The sequence below is a fragment of the Neoarius graeffei genome, chromosome 9 (genome assembly GCF_027579695.1).
Source record: "Neoarius graeffei isolate fNeoGra1 chromosome 9, fNeoGra1.pri, whole genome shotgun sequence".
In the NCBI taxonomy this organism is placed as follows: Eukaryota; Metazoa; Chordata; class Actinopteri; order Siluriformes; family Ariidae; genus Neoarius; species Neoarius graeffei.
Genome location: NC_083577.1, coordinates 25362741 through 25377060, shown reverse-complemented (window position 1 = coordinate 25377060; position 14320 = coordinate 25362741). Strand labels below are relative to the sequence as shown.

The window sequence follows — 14320 nt, the reverse complement described above, 5'->3', positions numbered from 1 at the left end:
TTTCCTGCCCCGCCCTGTTCCTTAATTAGTGTGTGTATAAATACCCCTCTGTTTGTTCCCTTGTCACGGAGTCTTTTTCCTTTGCTATACTGTTAGTGCTTGTTCCCTCTGTCCCATGTACCTTGCCTGTATCTTTGTATTCTTGGTTTTTTGCTTCTTTCTTTTGGACTTTGTGGATTTTGTTTTGACCTTTTTATCTTCTGAGCGTTTGAGTTTTTGCCTCTTCTTTTCTTATTTGGATTTTGGACTTTGAACCTTGGGATATTTTATTTTTGTTCATCTTCTGAGCTTTGGATTATTCTTTTTGTTTTTTCCCTTGGATTGTACATATTCTAAATAAACTGTTTTTGATACTCTACTTTCGCCTCACGCCTCTGCACTTGAGTCATCCCCCTGGTGGCCTAGTGGGGGTTTGCTGGATTATCACACCAGCGACCCGGGTACAAAACCCTAACAATTAATTGTTCTATTAAGGCAGTCTACCTTTAAATATATACTTAACTAATATCAAAATTGTAGTGGGGACAGTTTTACATAATCAGGAAGGTGGTAGGTTCTTGCAATAGATTACAACCATGCAATTTTGTAGTCCTCACCAATTTCTGTAAGCAAACAAATAACCTCAGGTGACAAAAGAAACAGATTTTAATATTTCAATTCATACACTGATCCATGTTTGGCAGTGGTGGTCTATGGTGGTGTAGGGGTGATGATTTGGGATTGTTTTGCAGCCACAGGACCTGAGAAACTTGCAGTCGTTGAGACAATGATGAACTCCAATTTATATCAGAATATTCTTGAGACAAATGTAAGGCAATCTAGTGAAATTGAGTCATGCAACAGGACGATACCAAGCACACCAGCAAATTATCATCTGAATGGCTAAAGAAGACAAAAATGAAGGCACTGGAACGACCAAGTCAAAGTCCAGGCCTTAAATCCACTAAGATCCTGTGGTGGGTACTGAAGTGAGCTGTGCATAAATGAATGCCCTCAAACATTATTGAACTGAACGATTATTGTAAAGAACTATTGGCCAAAATTTCTTCAGATTGATGTAAAAGACTGATAAATTCCGACAGAAAATGTTTACTTGAAGTTTTTGTGACTAAAGCTAGTTCTACGTCTTACTGAATTATACAGTGTACTTATGTTTTCCCACCTGTTTTCTTTATGTTGGTTTACATTTTTTGGGGGAAAAAAGACTACATATTGAAATCTCATCAAATTCTCAATGATATGGGATCAACAGCAAAATCCAAATCAAAGTCTGGTAGAGGAGGGCTTACCATTGAAGATGAGATGTGTTTTGATAAGCGATGGATTGCCTGTCATTTTAACAATTATTTTACAACTGTTGCTGCCAGTCTGGTTAATAAATTGCCAGCTGCTTCTGATAAATATGGCAAATCATTTGTTAACTCATTTTATAGAAGCAAAAATGTCTCTGGGGATGCATTTGTAATTAGACCTGTCTCAGAGGATAAAGTTAGAGTGAGTCTCTCCACCTTGTCAGTAAATAAGGCCACTGGCTTGGACCTTATCCCCTCCAGGTTTCTCAGGGATAGTGCTGAGGTTACATCTAGTATTCTTGCCCATGTCATAAACCTGTCCATAGGTCAGGGTGTATTTCCAAATGACATGAAGAATGCAAGGGTGGTTCCTCTTTTTAAGAAAAATAACAGAGCTGATGTTGGGAATTATAGGTCTCGATTCTGTCTACCATGTCAAAGATTTTTGAGCGTCTTGTATATGAACAGGTGGAAGAGTATCTCATCAGACATGATCTATTATATGAGCTCCAGTCTGGTTTTTGAGCTGTACATTCTACTGACACCTGTCTCATTCATCTATTTGACTATGTGCGCCAGAATTTTGATTTAGGGAATTATGTTGGTATGCTTCTACTTGACTTACAAAAAGCTTTTGATACTGTTAACCATGATATTTTAATTTCTAAGTTACAGTGTATGGGGTTTAGAAACTCAGCAATTAAACGGTTCACATCTTACCTAACAGATAGGACACAAGTATGTGATGTTGAGGGGACCCTCTCTGATCCACAGAGTATAACATGTGGGGTGCCCCAAGGTTCGATCTCGGGGCCCCTGTTATTTTTAATATATATAAATGATATGTCAGCTGCAGTTTGGTGCAAGCTACTATTATATGCCGATGATTCTGCTTTGCTTGTCCCAGGGTGTAATGTCAAGGACATTGAAAATACTCTTGGCATTGAGCTTGAGTTTGTCAATCAGTGGCTTGTGGACAATAAGCTCTCTATGCATCTGGGCAAGACTGAATCAATCTTGTTTGGTACAAGAAGGAAGTTGTTAAAATCAAATACTTTGAATGTGATGTGTAATGGGTCTGAAATTGTGTCCAAGGATAGTGTCACATATTTGGGTCTAACATTGGATCAATCACTTATAGGTGATTTCATTGCAGCTAAACTCTTAGCTAAATGTTCTAAAAAGTTAAAGTTTTTATACCGCAAGACAAAGTTTTTAGATTTTTTTGTAAAGAAATTATTAGTATTAACTTTGATTCAATGTCATGTGGATTTTGCGTGCTCTGCATGGTTTTCTGGGTTGACAATGAAGCTTAGAAACAAATCCCAAGTGCTGCAAAACAACGTTATCCGGTACCTATTAAAAGCATCCCCTCGTTCTCATGTAGGTAGGGAGGAGTTTACAACAGCTGGTCTACTTCCTGTGCATTTAAGAGTTGAACAGCTTAAATTGAACCATATGTTGAACATTGTTAATGGTTACGCCCCCAGATATTTATGTTCTAATGTGACCATGATTCACACGCAGCACAACCATAACACTAGGGCCAGCATCCGTTCCTGCATGGTGCCTAGAGCAAATAATGCAGTTAAAAAATCTTTTTTTCACACTGGTACCATGGCATGGAATAGTTTACCCACAGTTACTAAACTTTGAACATCTAGAGGGATCTTTAAAAGACAGGTAAAGCAGATATGGAATAAGGTGGACATTCACTGTTAAATTGAATAGATTTTCAGCAGTTTGTGTTTTTTATTTATTTATTTATTTATTTATTTATTTTTGTTTTATGTGATGTCCTTCTCTCCTCCTAATTTTTTAATGTATGTCTTTTAAAGTCTGAGTCTGTTTGTCTCTTGTCTATATGTTTCTGTGTAACACCAAGGACCATGCTGGAAATAAGTATTTTGCTTTTGCATGTTATCCTTTGGATTACTGTTTAAATGTGTTAATCCAGAAATAAATCAAATCAAATCAAAATCTGTTCTGCCTTTGTGTCATCTGAGGTTATTTGTTTGTTTCTAGATGTTCATGAGGACAACACAATTGATATTTAGACCCTGAGAAATAAAAACATAGAATTGAAGGAGGGTGTACTTTATTTTTCCCATGACTCTATGTATAGAAGATCTAATGTGATGTGGTACCTGCTTTCTGTGTCCCATTTTTGTTATAAGATTAAGCACACCCTTTGTATGATTATGAACAGTTATTATTAGCAATTTGCCTAGTTTACTGACTTTATATTAAGGAATAATGTATTACGTTACTTACCGACTCTGACAGAGGCAGAGCATGAGATAGAACCTGATTTGTTGGTCAAGGTTATGGTATATTCCCCTTCATCACTTGCCTCAGCCTTTGAAATTTCCAAGATGCACCTTTTACCAACGTTTTTCACAACATGCTTGCCCTGCACACAATCCAATTTTTCGCCATCCTTTCCCCATGATTTTGTTACATCTTCTGTGCTTGCATCACAGGAAAGAACAACATTTTGTCCTTTTGAAACTTGTCTATTAGCCAGAACTGTGACAAATTCTGTTAGACAGACCAGAAAAAGAAATTACAAAGATACACTGAATGGTTAATTTCATATGTTCATGTTTATATGCATGATCATCTCATGCTGTTCAGATGATATCATGAATGTCCAGGCCATGTACAAATCAAGCCAATTTCCCAGTCTTCAAACAAAAGGATGCTTAATCTAATCTTTTAATATTTTTTCCTTTCATATATTATTAAACTGCTTAAAATTACAGTAAAACATACATCTGGATCAGCTAATATATTTGAAATTTAGAAAGTGTGAAATAATGTATGTCATTTCAGCACCAAAATCAGTGCTGTACTATGCTTTCCAAGAGAGCATCATGGCCTGCTGACATTGGCCATCATTGACAGCAATGTCCATGTCCCACGCTTACTGACGTGTTCACAGCCAAAAGCCATGTATAGTGAGAGAGAGAGAGCGAGAGAGAGAGTGTGAGTGAGTAAGTATAGTTATAGTGTTGCATTCATTCCAATGGACAATCTTTTTGGCAATGTAAGATCATGGAGCCTCTCAGTAGTTCAGGGAAGTTAGCAGCAAATACTAGCAGTGCAGCAGAGTTACAGCAGAACAAATAATTTGTGATGCTCTTTTAAAAGGTAAGACTTTTCATAAATCGTATTGTATATTATCAGCATATCTGAATCAAATTAATATGTGCATTAAAACATGTTAGTGGATTATCCCACTCTAAATGCGTAGCCATAGATAAGGTTAACAGATTAGGCTAATAAATATTTTAGCCTTTTCTAATTACATAAGATTTAATTTAAACTAATTAGACATTAGATTACATTTTTAGATTTCTTCTTCTTTCAGCTGCTCCTGTTAAGGGTCGCCACAGCAGATCATCATGATCCACATATTTAATTTGGCATAGGTTTTTACACTGGATGTGCTTCCTGACACAACACTCCCCAATCTATCCAGGCTTGGGACCGGCACCAAGTCTGTAGTCGCTTGTGCAACCCAAGTGGCTGGGTATTTTTAGCTAATCTGCATATTTTGAACTGTAGGGGAAACTGAAGTAAGAACATGCAAACTCCACACAGAAAGACCCCCGTCGGCTGTGAGGTTCAAACCCGGAACCTTCTTGCTGTGAGGCAACAGTGCTAACCACTGCACCACCATGCCACCTAATTTTGATTCTTGCAACATATTTCAAAAAAAGTTGGGAACCGAAACCATTTCATGATTACAGTTATTGTCCCATTATTCAGTTCATGTAATAGCCTAATAAATATCTCTTTATTCACTGGTACCTATTCCTTGGTAAGATTTTCTATTATTATTATTATTATAATAAATTTAAAAGGATACAATTTAAAAATAAATCATAATAAAGTTATCCACATTTGATGGGCAATGCACACTAATATATATATATATATATATATATATATATATATATATGTATATATATATATATATATATATATGCAAAATCCTCAGTGTGCAATTAACACTTTCAGAGTTAATTTGTGACCGGTTGGACATACATAAACACTCTGGGTGTTAATTCAACACTGGGGATATTGCTGTGTGTGTGTATATATATATATATATATATATAATGTCTTGCAAAAGTATTCATCCCTCTTGGTGTTCTGTTTTGTCATATTACAAGCTGAAATTAAAATTGATGTTTGAGGTGTTAGAACCATTTGATTGAGACAAGATGCATACCACTTTTAAAGGTGCATTTTTTGTGACATAAACAATAACTAAGATGAAGAAAAATCTGGAGTGTGCATAGGTATTCACCTCCCATCAATACTTTGTAGAGCCACCTTTTGCTGCAGTTACAGCTGCAAGTCTCTTGGGGTGTGTCTCTATTTGCTTAGCACATCTATCCACTGGGATTTTTGCCCATTCCTGAAAGCAGAACTGCTCCAACTCCTTCAAGTTAGATGGGTTGTGTTGATGTACAGCAATCTTCAAGTTATGCCACAGATTCTCAACTGGATTGAGGTCTGGGCTTTGATTAGGCCATTCCATCCATCCATCCATCCATCCATTATTTGTAGCCGCTTTATCCTGTTCTACAGGGTCGCAGGCAAGTTGGAGCCTATCCCAGCTGACTATGGGTGAGAGGCCGGGTACACCCTGGACAAATCGCCAGGTTATCGCAGGGCTGACATAGAGACAAACAACCATTCACACTCACATTCACACCTATGGTCAATTTAGAGCCACCAATTAACCTTAACTGCATGTCTTTGGACTGTGGGGGAAACCAGAGCACCTGGAGGAAACCCACGGAGACACAGGGAGAACATGCAAACACCACACAGAAAGGCTCTCACCGGCCGCTGGGCTCGAACCCAGGACCTTCTTGCTGTGAGGCAACAGTGCTAACCACTACACCACAGTGCCACCCCAATTAGACAATTCCAAGATATTTAAATGTTTCCCTTTAAACTACGCCAGTGTAACTATCGTGTTTTGTATATACTGCAAATATCTATGTATCATACCATTGCACTACAGTTCATTCATATTGCACATTTTCATTCATATTGCACATTTTGAACATACTGTAAATATCTATCATATCATTATACCATTCCATACCCTGTAATTCCTATACATTTATATTTATGTATATTACACTTATGTTATTTACTGCTATGCACTTCTGGTTAGATGCAATCTGCATTTTGTTGCCTTGTACCTGTGACATGTGCAGTGACAATTAAGTTGAATCTAATCTAACTTGAGCAGTATGTTTAGGATCATTGTCCCAGTCTCAAACCCTTGGCCAACTCAAACAGGTTTTACTCGAGAGTTGCCCTGTATTTAGTGCCCTCTATCTTTCCTTCAGTCCTGACCAGCTTTCCTGTCCCTGAAGATAAAAAACATCCCCACAGCATGATGCTGCCACCACCATGCTTCACTGTAGGGATGGTGTTCTCAGGGTGTTGGGTTTGCGCCACACATGGCATTTCACATGATGGCCAAAAAGTTCAATTTCAGTCTCAGTTGACCAGAGAATCTTCTTCCATGTGTTTGGGAAGTCTGCCACATGCTGTTGGGCAAACTCCAAATGTGTTTTCTTAAGTAATTACTTTTCTGGCCACTCTTCCATAAAGCCCCACTCTGTGGAGTGTATGGCTTAAAGTGGTCCTATGGACAGATACTCCCATCTCCACTGTGGATCTTTGTAGCTCCTTCAGTGTTCTCTTTGGTGTCTCTGTTGCATCTCTGATTAATGCCCTCCTTGCCCAATCTGTGAGTTTTGGTGGGTTGCCTTTTCTTGTCAGGTTTGTAGTGGTGCCATGTTTTTCCATTTTGCTATAATGGATTAATGACACTACCTGGGATATTCAAAGTTTGGGATATTTTTTATCGCCCAACCCTGATCCATACTTCTCCACAACTTTGCATGTAAAGTCCATGCAGTGTGTGTGGATTCAGATCAGTTCTGCGAGTCTCCTGAAGGAACTTGGTGTTTCAGCACTCACCCTGGACAGGAAACGTTGTGAGGAACCACATTATTTATCGAGGCTGTTCAGGTGGTGTGTTTGTGCTTGCTACGGCAGCACATATACTAAAATTGGAATGATACAGAGAAGATTAGCATGGCCCCTCTTGCTTAGTAGTGTTACAGAGTCAGGCTCCTTCCAGAACAAGTTGATTTATACAGACATCATGCGACAGATCATATGACACTTTGATTGCACACAGGTGGATCTCATTCTCATCTCATTATCTCTAGCTGCTTTATCCTGTTCTACAGGGTCGCAGGCAAGCTGAAGCCTATCCCAGCTGACTACGGGCGAAAGGCGGGGTACACCCTGGACAAGTTGCCAGGTCATCACAGGGCTGACACATAGACACAGAACCATTCACACTCACATTCACACCTACAGTCAATTTAGAGTCACCAGTTAACCTAACCTGTGTGTCTTTTGGACTGTGGGGGAAACCGGAGCACCCGGAGGAAACCCACGCAGACACGGGGAGAACATGCAAACTCCACACAGAAAGGCCCTCACCGGCCACGGGGCTCGAACCTGGACCTTCTTGCTGTGAGGCGACAGTGTTAACCACTACACCACCGTGCTGCCCCATGTGGATCTTAATCAACTAATTATGTGACATGTGAAGTTAATTGGTGGGACCAGCTCTGATTTAGGGGTTTCATATGAAAAGGGGTAAATACCTATGCACACTCCACATTTTTTCCCCATCATGATTATTGTTTTTGTCAGAATAAAAAAAATCCACCTTTAATGTGGTAGGCATGTTGTGTAAGTCAAATAGTGCGAACCCCCAAAAAGTCCATTTTAATTCTATCTTGTAATGCGACAAAACAGGACAAACACCAAGGGAGTTTTGCAAGACACTGTATGTCAGTTTTGGCCTTGCGAGGTCCATGATGATTTTAACCATTAGACAGTGTTTTCAGCCACTTTCAACCCATAAAATCCTGATTTTTATTAAAAATGGTAAATTTGTCAATATTTACTCCAGCACTGATTGTTCATCAAAGTGCAGTCATATCAAAAAGCCCATTTTTGCACACATGTGCAGTACCTCTTTCAAGATTTTGTTTGTTGTTTTCTCATTCCATGTTCATAGTTCTTGCCTCATTGACTTGTATATTATTACAGATTTTTTTACCTTGATCTTGATTCATGTTTTTGGATTTGACTGATTGCCACTTGTAAATAAAGCATGCTGAAACTGCACTTGGATTTGCTATCAGCCACCTATCTGATAATATGTTAGCTTAGGGGGAAGTGCCATGTGCAAAGGTAAACAGTACACCATTCAATACGTATCCCTTCCATAACATATTCAGGACTAGAAATTTGGAGTAATTCTGCAAGAGTGCACCAGATACATGGGTCACTGCTGGATTTTTTTTTTTTTTTAATTGTGGAATGAGGAATTGGCTTTAAATCTGAAGTGCCCCTCATTCGATATACTGAATAAAAATTACTGAAAACATATACATATGCATGTAGACAGAGAAGCACTACCCACTGCAATATTGAGTTTAATATTACTGTCATACAGATGTTGAATTTAAAATAAAACTTTGTTTAATTAAATGCTTCACTAACTCAGATTGTGTTACATACCAGGTCTGGATGGAGATGATCCCATGTTTGAACCTATATTGAGGGGGGAATAAAGGAAACATTAATCTCATCTCATTATCTCTAGCTGCTTTATCCTGTTCATATTAGAAACTCTTCTCGTTATTGCTAAATACTGTAGCAAGATAGAGAATGAAGAAGGTGCCCCAGTAAAAATGAACAGAATGTAAAAGTGGTGAATAGCATAGCACCATGTTGTATCTATCAGACAAAGCACATACGAATGAGAATATCTCAAAATGAAGAACAACAATGCAATCAGTGGGTCCTTTATTCTACTTTAGGATATTCAGTACAACTATATGTGTGTGTGTGTGTGTGTGTGTGTGTGTGTGTGTGTTGTGTGTGTGCGTTTTATGTGTTTGTGTATACATGTAAGATAGAGGAAGTGAGTGAGTGTGTGTGTGTGTGAGAGAGAGAGAGAGAGAGAATGAGAGAGTGAGTTTTAGACATTACATATGACATTTCTAAATAAAGAACACTTACCTTGTGTCAAGGTGAGAATGAAATTTGGGGTCTGTTTTTGTTTCTCTTCCTCCCGTTCTGTGTGTACAACTCAGCTCCTGTTCCCGTCGAGTGCTCGTTTTTCTTTCACTTTTACTGCTGTGTGTTTGAGTTTGAGGAAACAGGGGGAGGGTTTTTTCTGAGAAATTTAAAGTTAAATGTAGCTGCCTGTTTGTATCCCTCTTATTATATAGTTCTAGCTTGTTTTAGAGCTTGTTTGATGATTCTTCATGTATGGTGGAACATGCTTGAACATTCCTCATGCATACTTACATGAACAATGAAAATTATACTTTATGGTTGGCTTGTGCACTACTGATTCCCCACCACCACTATGTGCCTGTGGCAAAATCTTGTCTCATCTCATCTCATTATCTCTAGCCGCTTTATCCTGTTCTACAGGGTCGCAGGCAAACTGGAGCCTATCCCAGCTGACTACAGGCGAAAGGTGGGGTACACCCTGGACAAGTCACCAGGTCATCACAGGGCTGACACATAGACACAGACAACCATTCACACTCACATTGCAAAATCTTGTTTTAGAGCAAATAATGTAAATTAAATCTAACAAATATCTGTAAACAAATTGTAAGTGCAGACTGTACCTCTAAATGTGTCTCCATTTTCTAATGGCCAAGTGGTCATTTGGGCTATTTTCAGGTCATTTGAGTGGATTTTGAGATGTTGTTGGGTTGTTGTTTTTTCTGAAACCTGGCAACCCTGAGTAATCTCATCTCATTATCTCTAGCCGTTTTATCCTGCTCTACAGGGTTGCAGGCAAGCTGGAGCCTATCCCAGCTGACTATGGGCGAGAGGTGGGGTATACCCTGGACAAGTCTATATACAGTGGAGGAAGTAATTATTTGATCCCTTGCTGATTTTGTAAGTTTGTCCACTGACAAAGAAATTAACATTCTATAATTTTAATGGTATGTTTATTTTAACTGTGAGAGACAAAACATCAAAAAGAAAATCCAGAAAATAATTTCATATAAAAGACATAAACTGATTTGCATTTCTTTGAGTGAAATAAGTATTTGAACCCTCTAGCAAACAAGACTTAGTATTTGATGGCAAAACCCTTGTTGGCAAGCACAGCGGTCAGACGTTTCTTGTAGTTGATGACCAGTTTTGCGCACATGTCAGGAGGAATTTTGGTCCACTCCTCTTTGCAGATCATCTCTAGATCATTAAGGTTTTGAGGCTGTTGCTTCGCAACTCGGAGCTTCAGCTCCCTCCATAGGTTTTCTATGGGATTAAGGTCCAGAGACTGGCTAGGCCACTCCGTGACCTTAATGTGCTTCTTTTTGAGCCACTCCTTTGTTGCCTTGGCTGTATGTTTTGGGTCATTGCCGTGCTGGAAGACCCGTCCACGACCCATTTTCAGTGTCCTGGCAGAGGGAAGGAGGTTGTCACTCAGGATTTTACGGTACATGGCCGCGTCCATTCTTCCGTTGATGTGGTGAAGTAGTCCTGTGCCCTTAGCAGAGAAACACCCCCAAAGCATAATGTTTCCACCTCCATGTTTGACAGTGGGGATGGTGTTCTTCGGGTCATAGTCAGCATTTTTCTTCCTCCAAACACGGCGAGTTGAGTTAATGCCAAAGAGCTTGATTTTGGTCTCATCTGACCACAGCACCTTCTCCCAATCACTCTCAGAATCATTCAGGTGTTCATTGGCAAACTTCAGACGGGCCTGAACATGTGCCTTCTTGAGTAGGGGGACCTTGCGGGCACTGCAGGATTTTAATCCATTATGGCGTAATGTGTTACCAATGGTTTTCTTGGTGACTGTGGTCCCAGCTGCCTTAAGATCATTAACAAGCTCCTCCCGTGTAGTTCTAGGCTGATCTCTCACCTTTCTCGTGATTGTTGATACCCCACGAGGTGAGATCTTGCGTGGGGCCCCAGACCGAGGTCGATTGATGGTCATTTTGTATTTCTTCCATTTTTGAACTATTGCACCAACAGTTGTCTCCTTCTCACCCAGCTTCTTGCTTATGGTTTTGTAGCCCAGTCCAGCCTTGTGCAGCTCTACAATCTTGTCCCTGACATCCTTAGACAGCTCTTTGGTCTTGCCCATGTTGGAGAGGTTGGAGTCTGATTGATTCTGTGGACAGGTGTCTTTTATACAGGTGTCAATTTAAGACAGCTGTCTTTAATGCAGGTAACGAGTTGATTAGGAGTGTCTAACTGGTCTGTGGGAGCCAGAACTTTTAATGGTTGGTAGGGGATCAAATACTTATTTCACACAACGAAATGCAAATCAATTTATATATTTTATAAAATCTGATTTTCTGAATTTTCTTTTTGATATTCTATCTCTCACTGTTAAAATAAACCCACCCTTAATATTATAGACTGTTCATATCTTTGCCAGTGGGCAGCAAGGGATCAAATAATTATTTCCTCCACTATATATATATATATATATATATATATATATATATATATATATATATATATATATAAATATATATATATATATATATATATTCCATCGGGGCGCCGCTGGGGGGGGGAACTTAGGACGATTCTAAGGGCCTGGCACTGACAGGGGGCCTGTGAGGGATATTAATATTATTTTAATAGTATTGCCTTATGTAAGTTTTTGAAATAAAATATTTCATTTCATCTGTTAAAATATGCAAATTATACATGGTTATGATTTGCTATAACATTTTTCTTGAATTATTTATGATATTGTCATTTCACCCCTCCACCCTTTTTATGGTACAGTCTGATTCTGGGCGCGGGACACGTGAAATGTGTAGCTCCGTGTATGCACAGCGCCGCTATTAGCGCAGCTTAGATCAGCTGTCAGTTTTTCTATGCACGCAACAGAGGTGTACATTCTAGAAGTTGCTAAGCAGGAGCAGGTGTGATGAATTATGAAGTCCGGATATCACACTGTGTGTGAAAAAAATCACCTTTTTTTCATAGGTATCTTTATTGTATAATTAAGTCTAGATGTTTTGCCATTGTTCATGTGTGGATTTGTTGATATTGTTAAGTATTTAACTTTAATATTTTCCACATTAGCTGTGGTCATAGATATCATTGCTATTGTTCATGTGTGGATCTATTGATACTGTTGCTAAGTATTTAACTTGAATATTTGAACATTTGCTGTGTTTTCTAATAAATGTGTGATGCCTAAAAGAAACCAAAAACACTTATGCCGCTTTTCCACTACAAACGCGGCTGAGTCGGGCTGAGCCGTGCCGTGCTGAGTCGAGCTGAGTGGGGCTGTTGGAGTTGCATTTCGACTACAACCGCGCTGAACCGTGCAGGCTGGAAGTGGGTGGACACATTGGGTAGAGTTAGCGAAAGTGGGTGGACGTCACGTGATGTCGTTAAGCAGCGCAAACAGTGACATCAGTGAGCTTTTAAGCGGTAGTCTCACGACCCGAATAGTAAACAATAAACATGGAGGACATGGAGTCGTTAGTGTTGCTGGTCTTGGTGCTGTGGCTTGTTGTCACTGACAACGCGGACAGATACTGGCAAGAGCGTATAGATGAGGCGAGGCGCATAAGGCTTCAGAAATTCTCGTAATTCGTAATTCTTCTCCTTCCGGGTTTACGGTGTTTACAGATCCCAGTGCGCTCGCGGGGCGTGTGTGGGCATGTGAGGACACTCCTCCTCACCAATCAGTGCACAGGGGAGTGTCTGCTCATGCCCCCAGCCTCACTCGGCTCGCTTTGGCTCGCTTCAGCCCCACTCCAAAACCGTGCGAGTTTTAGGGGCTAAGCAGGGCTGAAGCGAGCTTAGTCGTGCTGGTTTTTGGTAGTCGAAACGCGAGCCATGTCGGGCTGAAGTGAGCTGAAGCGAGCTGAAGTGAGCTGAAAAAGGGTAGTGGAAAAGGGCCATTAGTGGATTTCTTGCAGTGCACTATGTAATTGTATCAAAAAACTAGTGTAGTTATTCATCAAGGCATACATTTGATCACATACAATAAGTCAATAAATGGAGGAAACAAAGGAATACATTTTGTAATCCTGATTATTGATGATGTTTGCTGGAGGGCTCTGGAGTATCCATCATGTGCATACAGAATGTTATAAATCCATACTGATACAGTGATGCATGCAATTTCCCTCAGCACAAACATTTGGATTGAATGAACTCCATAGGCTACTGAGTGGCCTAATAATAGTTGCTCATAAAAGAAAAAAATATATCTTCTATATATATCATGGAATTTTCATTTTAAGGCAACAGTCTATTCAGTCTAATTCTGACAGTTCTACATTTAAAATGTTCATATACCAAATAATTGTATCACCTAAACTTGCGAGGTAGCTGATCACATGCATAGTAAAGTAGAAGTGCCAGCCAAAAACAGACTTCAAATTCAGTTGCTTGAGCTTGAAAATTTTACCGGGGGGGCCCCTAATTTGTAATCTTTCATAGGGCCCAAGATTTCTAGCGGCGCCCCTGTATTCCATGATCTGCGCGCGCATATGAATGGAACGGAATCCGGTTCGCCGCGGGGTCACACTGAGCCACCCGATGTCTGAGCTGTTCCCGATAAAGCCTACAGATGGCGCTATTAATGATGCGCGCGAGAGAACCCGCGACACTCAACCATTTTGTTTGTTTTTTCTTGCCTGCTCGGCTTTATGTTCTCTTGAGTGAGATAATGAAACGAAGTTCCGTTGGTGGAAATGGCGAAAGCATTTTATTCTACGCAGAAAAAAAAATATCAGAAAATCACCGAGATAAAGTCGGGATCGGCCGTCGCGATGGTCGCCAGAGACGAATGGCCGACTGTTCTGGACGGCAGCAAGACGACCCGATATCTGACCAGGTTAGATCACCAGACCAGATGTTAGATTCTAACCAACTTGTCTAACTTT

The 14320-nt window shown here is 39.8% G+C and overlaps 1 protein-coding gene and 1 pseudogene across 1 annotated transcript in view; one reads left to right on the top strand and one right to left on the bottom strand.

The window, feature by feature from the left end:
• LOC132891548 (interferon-induced protein 44-like) overlaps positions 1-9726 on the bottom strand; it is a 28893-nt gene extending 19167 nt beyond the window's left edge. Inside the window, exons 1-3 of the mRNA XM_060929232.1 lie at positions 9441-9726; positions 8937-8969; positions 3567-3833 (exon numbers count right to left, since the gene is read on the bottom strand). Coding sequence (XP_060785215.1) covers positions 3567-3833; positions 8937-8961 — 292 coding nt within the window. The 5' untranslated portion in view covers positions 8962-8969; positions 9441-9726. The remainder of the gene's footprint in view (positions 1-3566; positions 3834-8936; positions 8970-9440) is intronic.
• On the top strand, positions 7373-7436 carry LOC132892228 (U6 spliceosomal RNA; annotated as a pseudogene).
• Positions 9727-14320: the final 4594 nt, after the last annotated feature.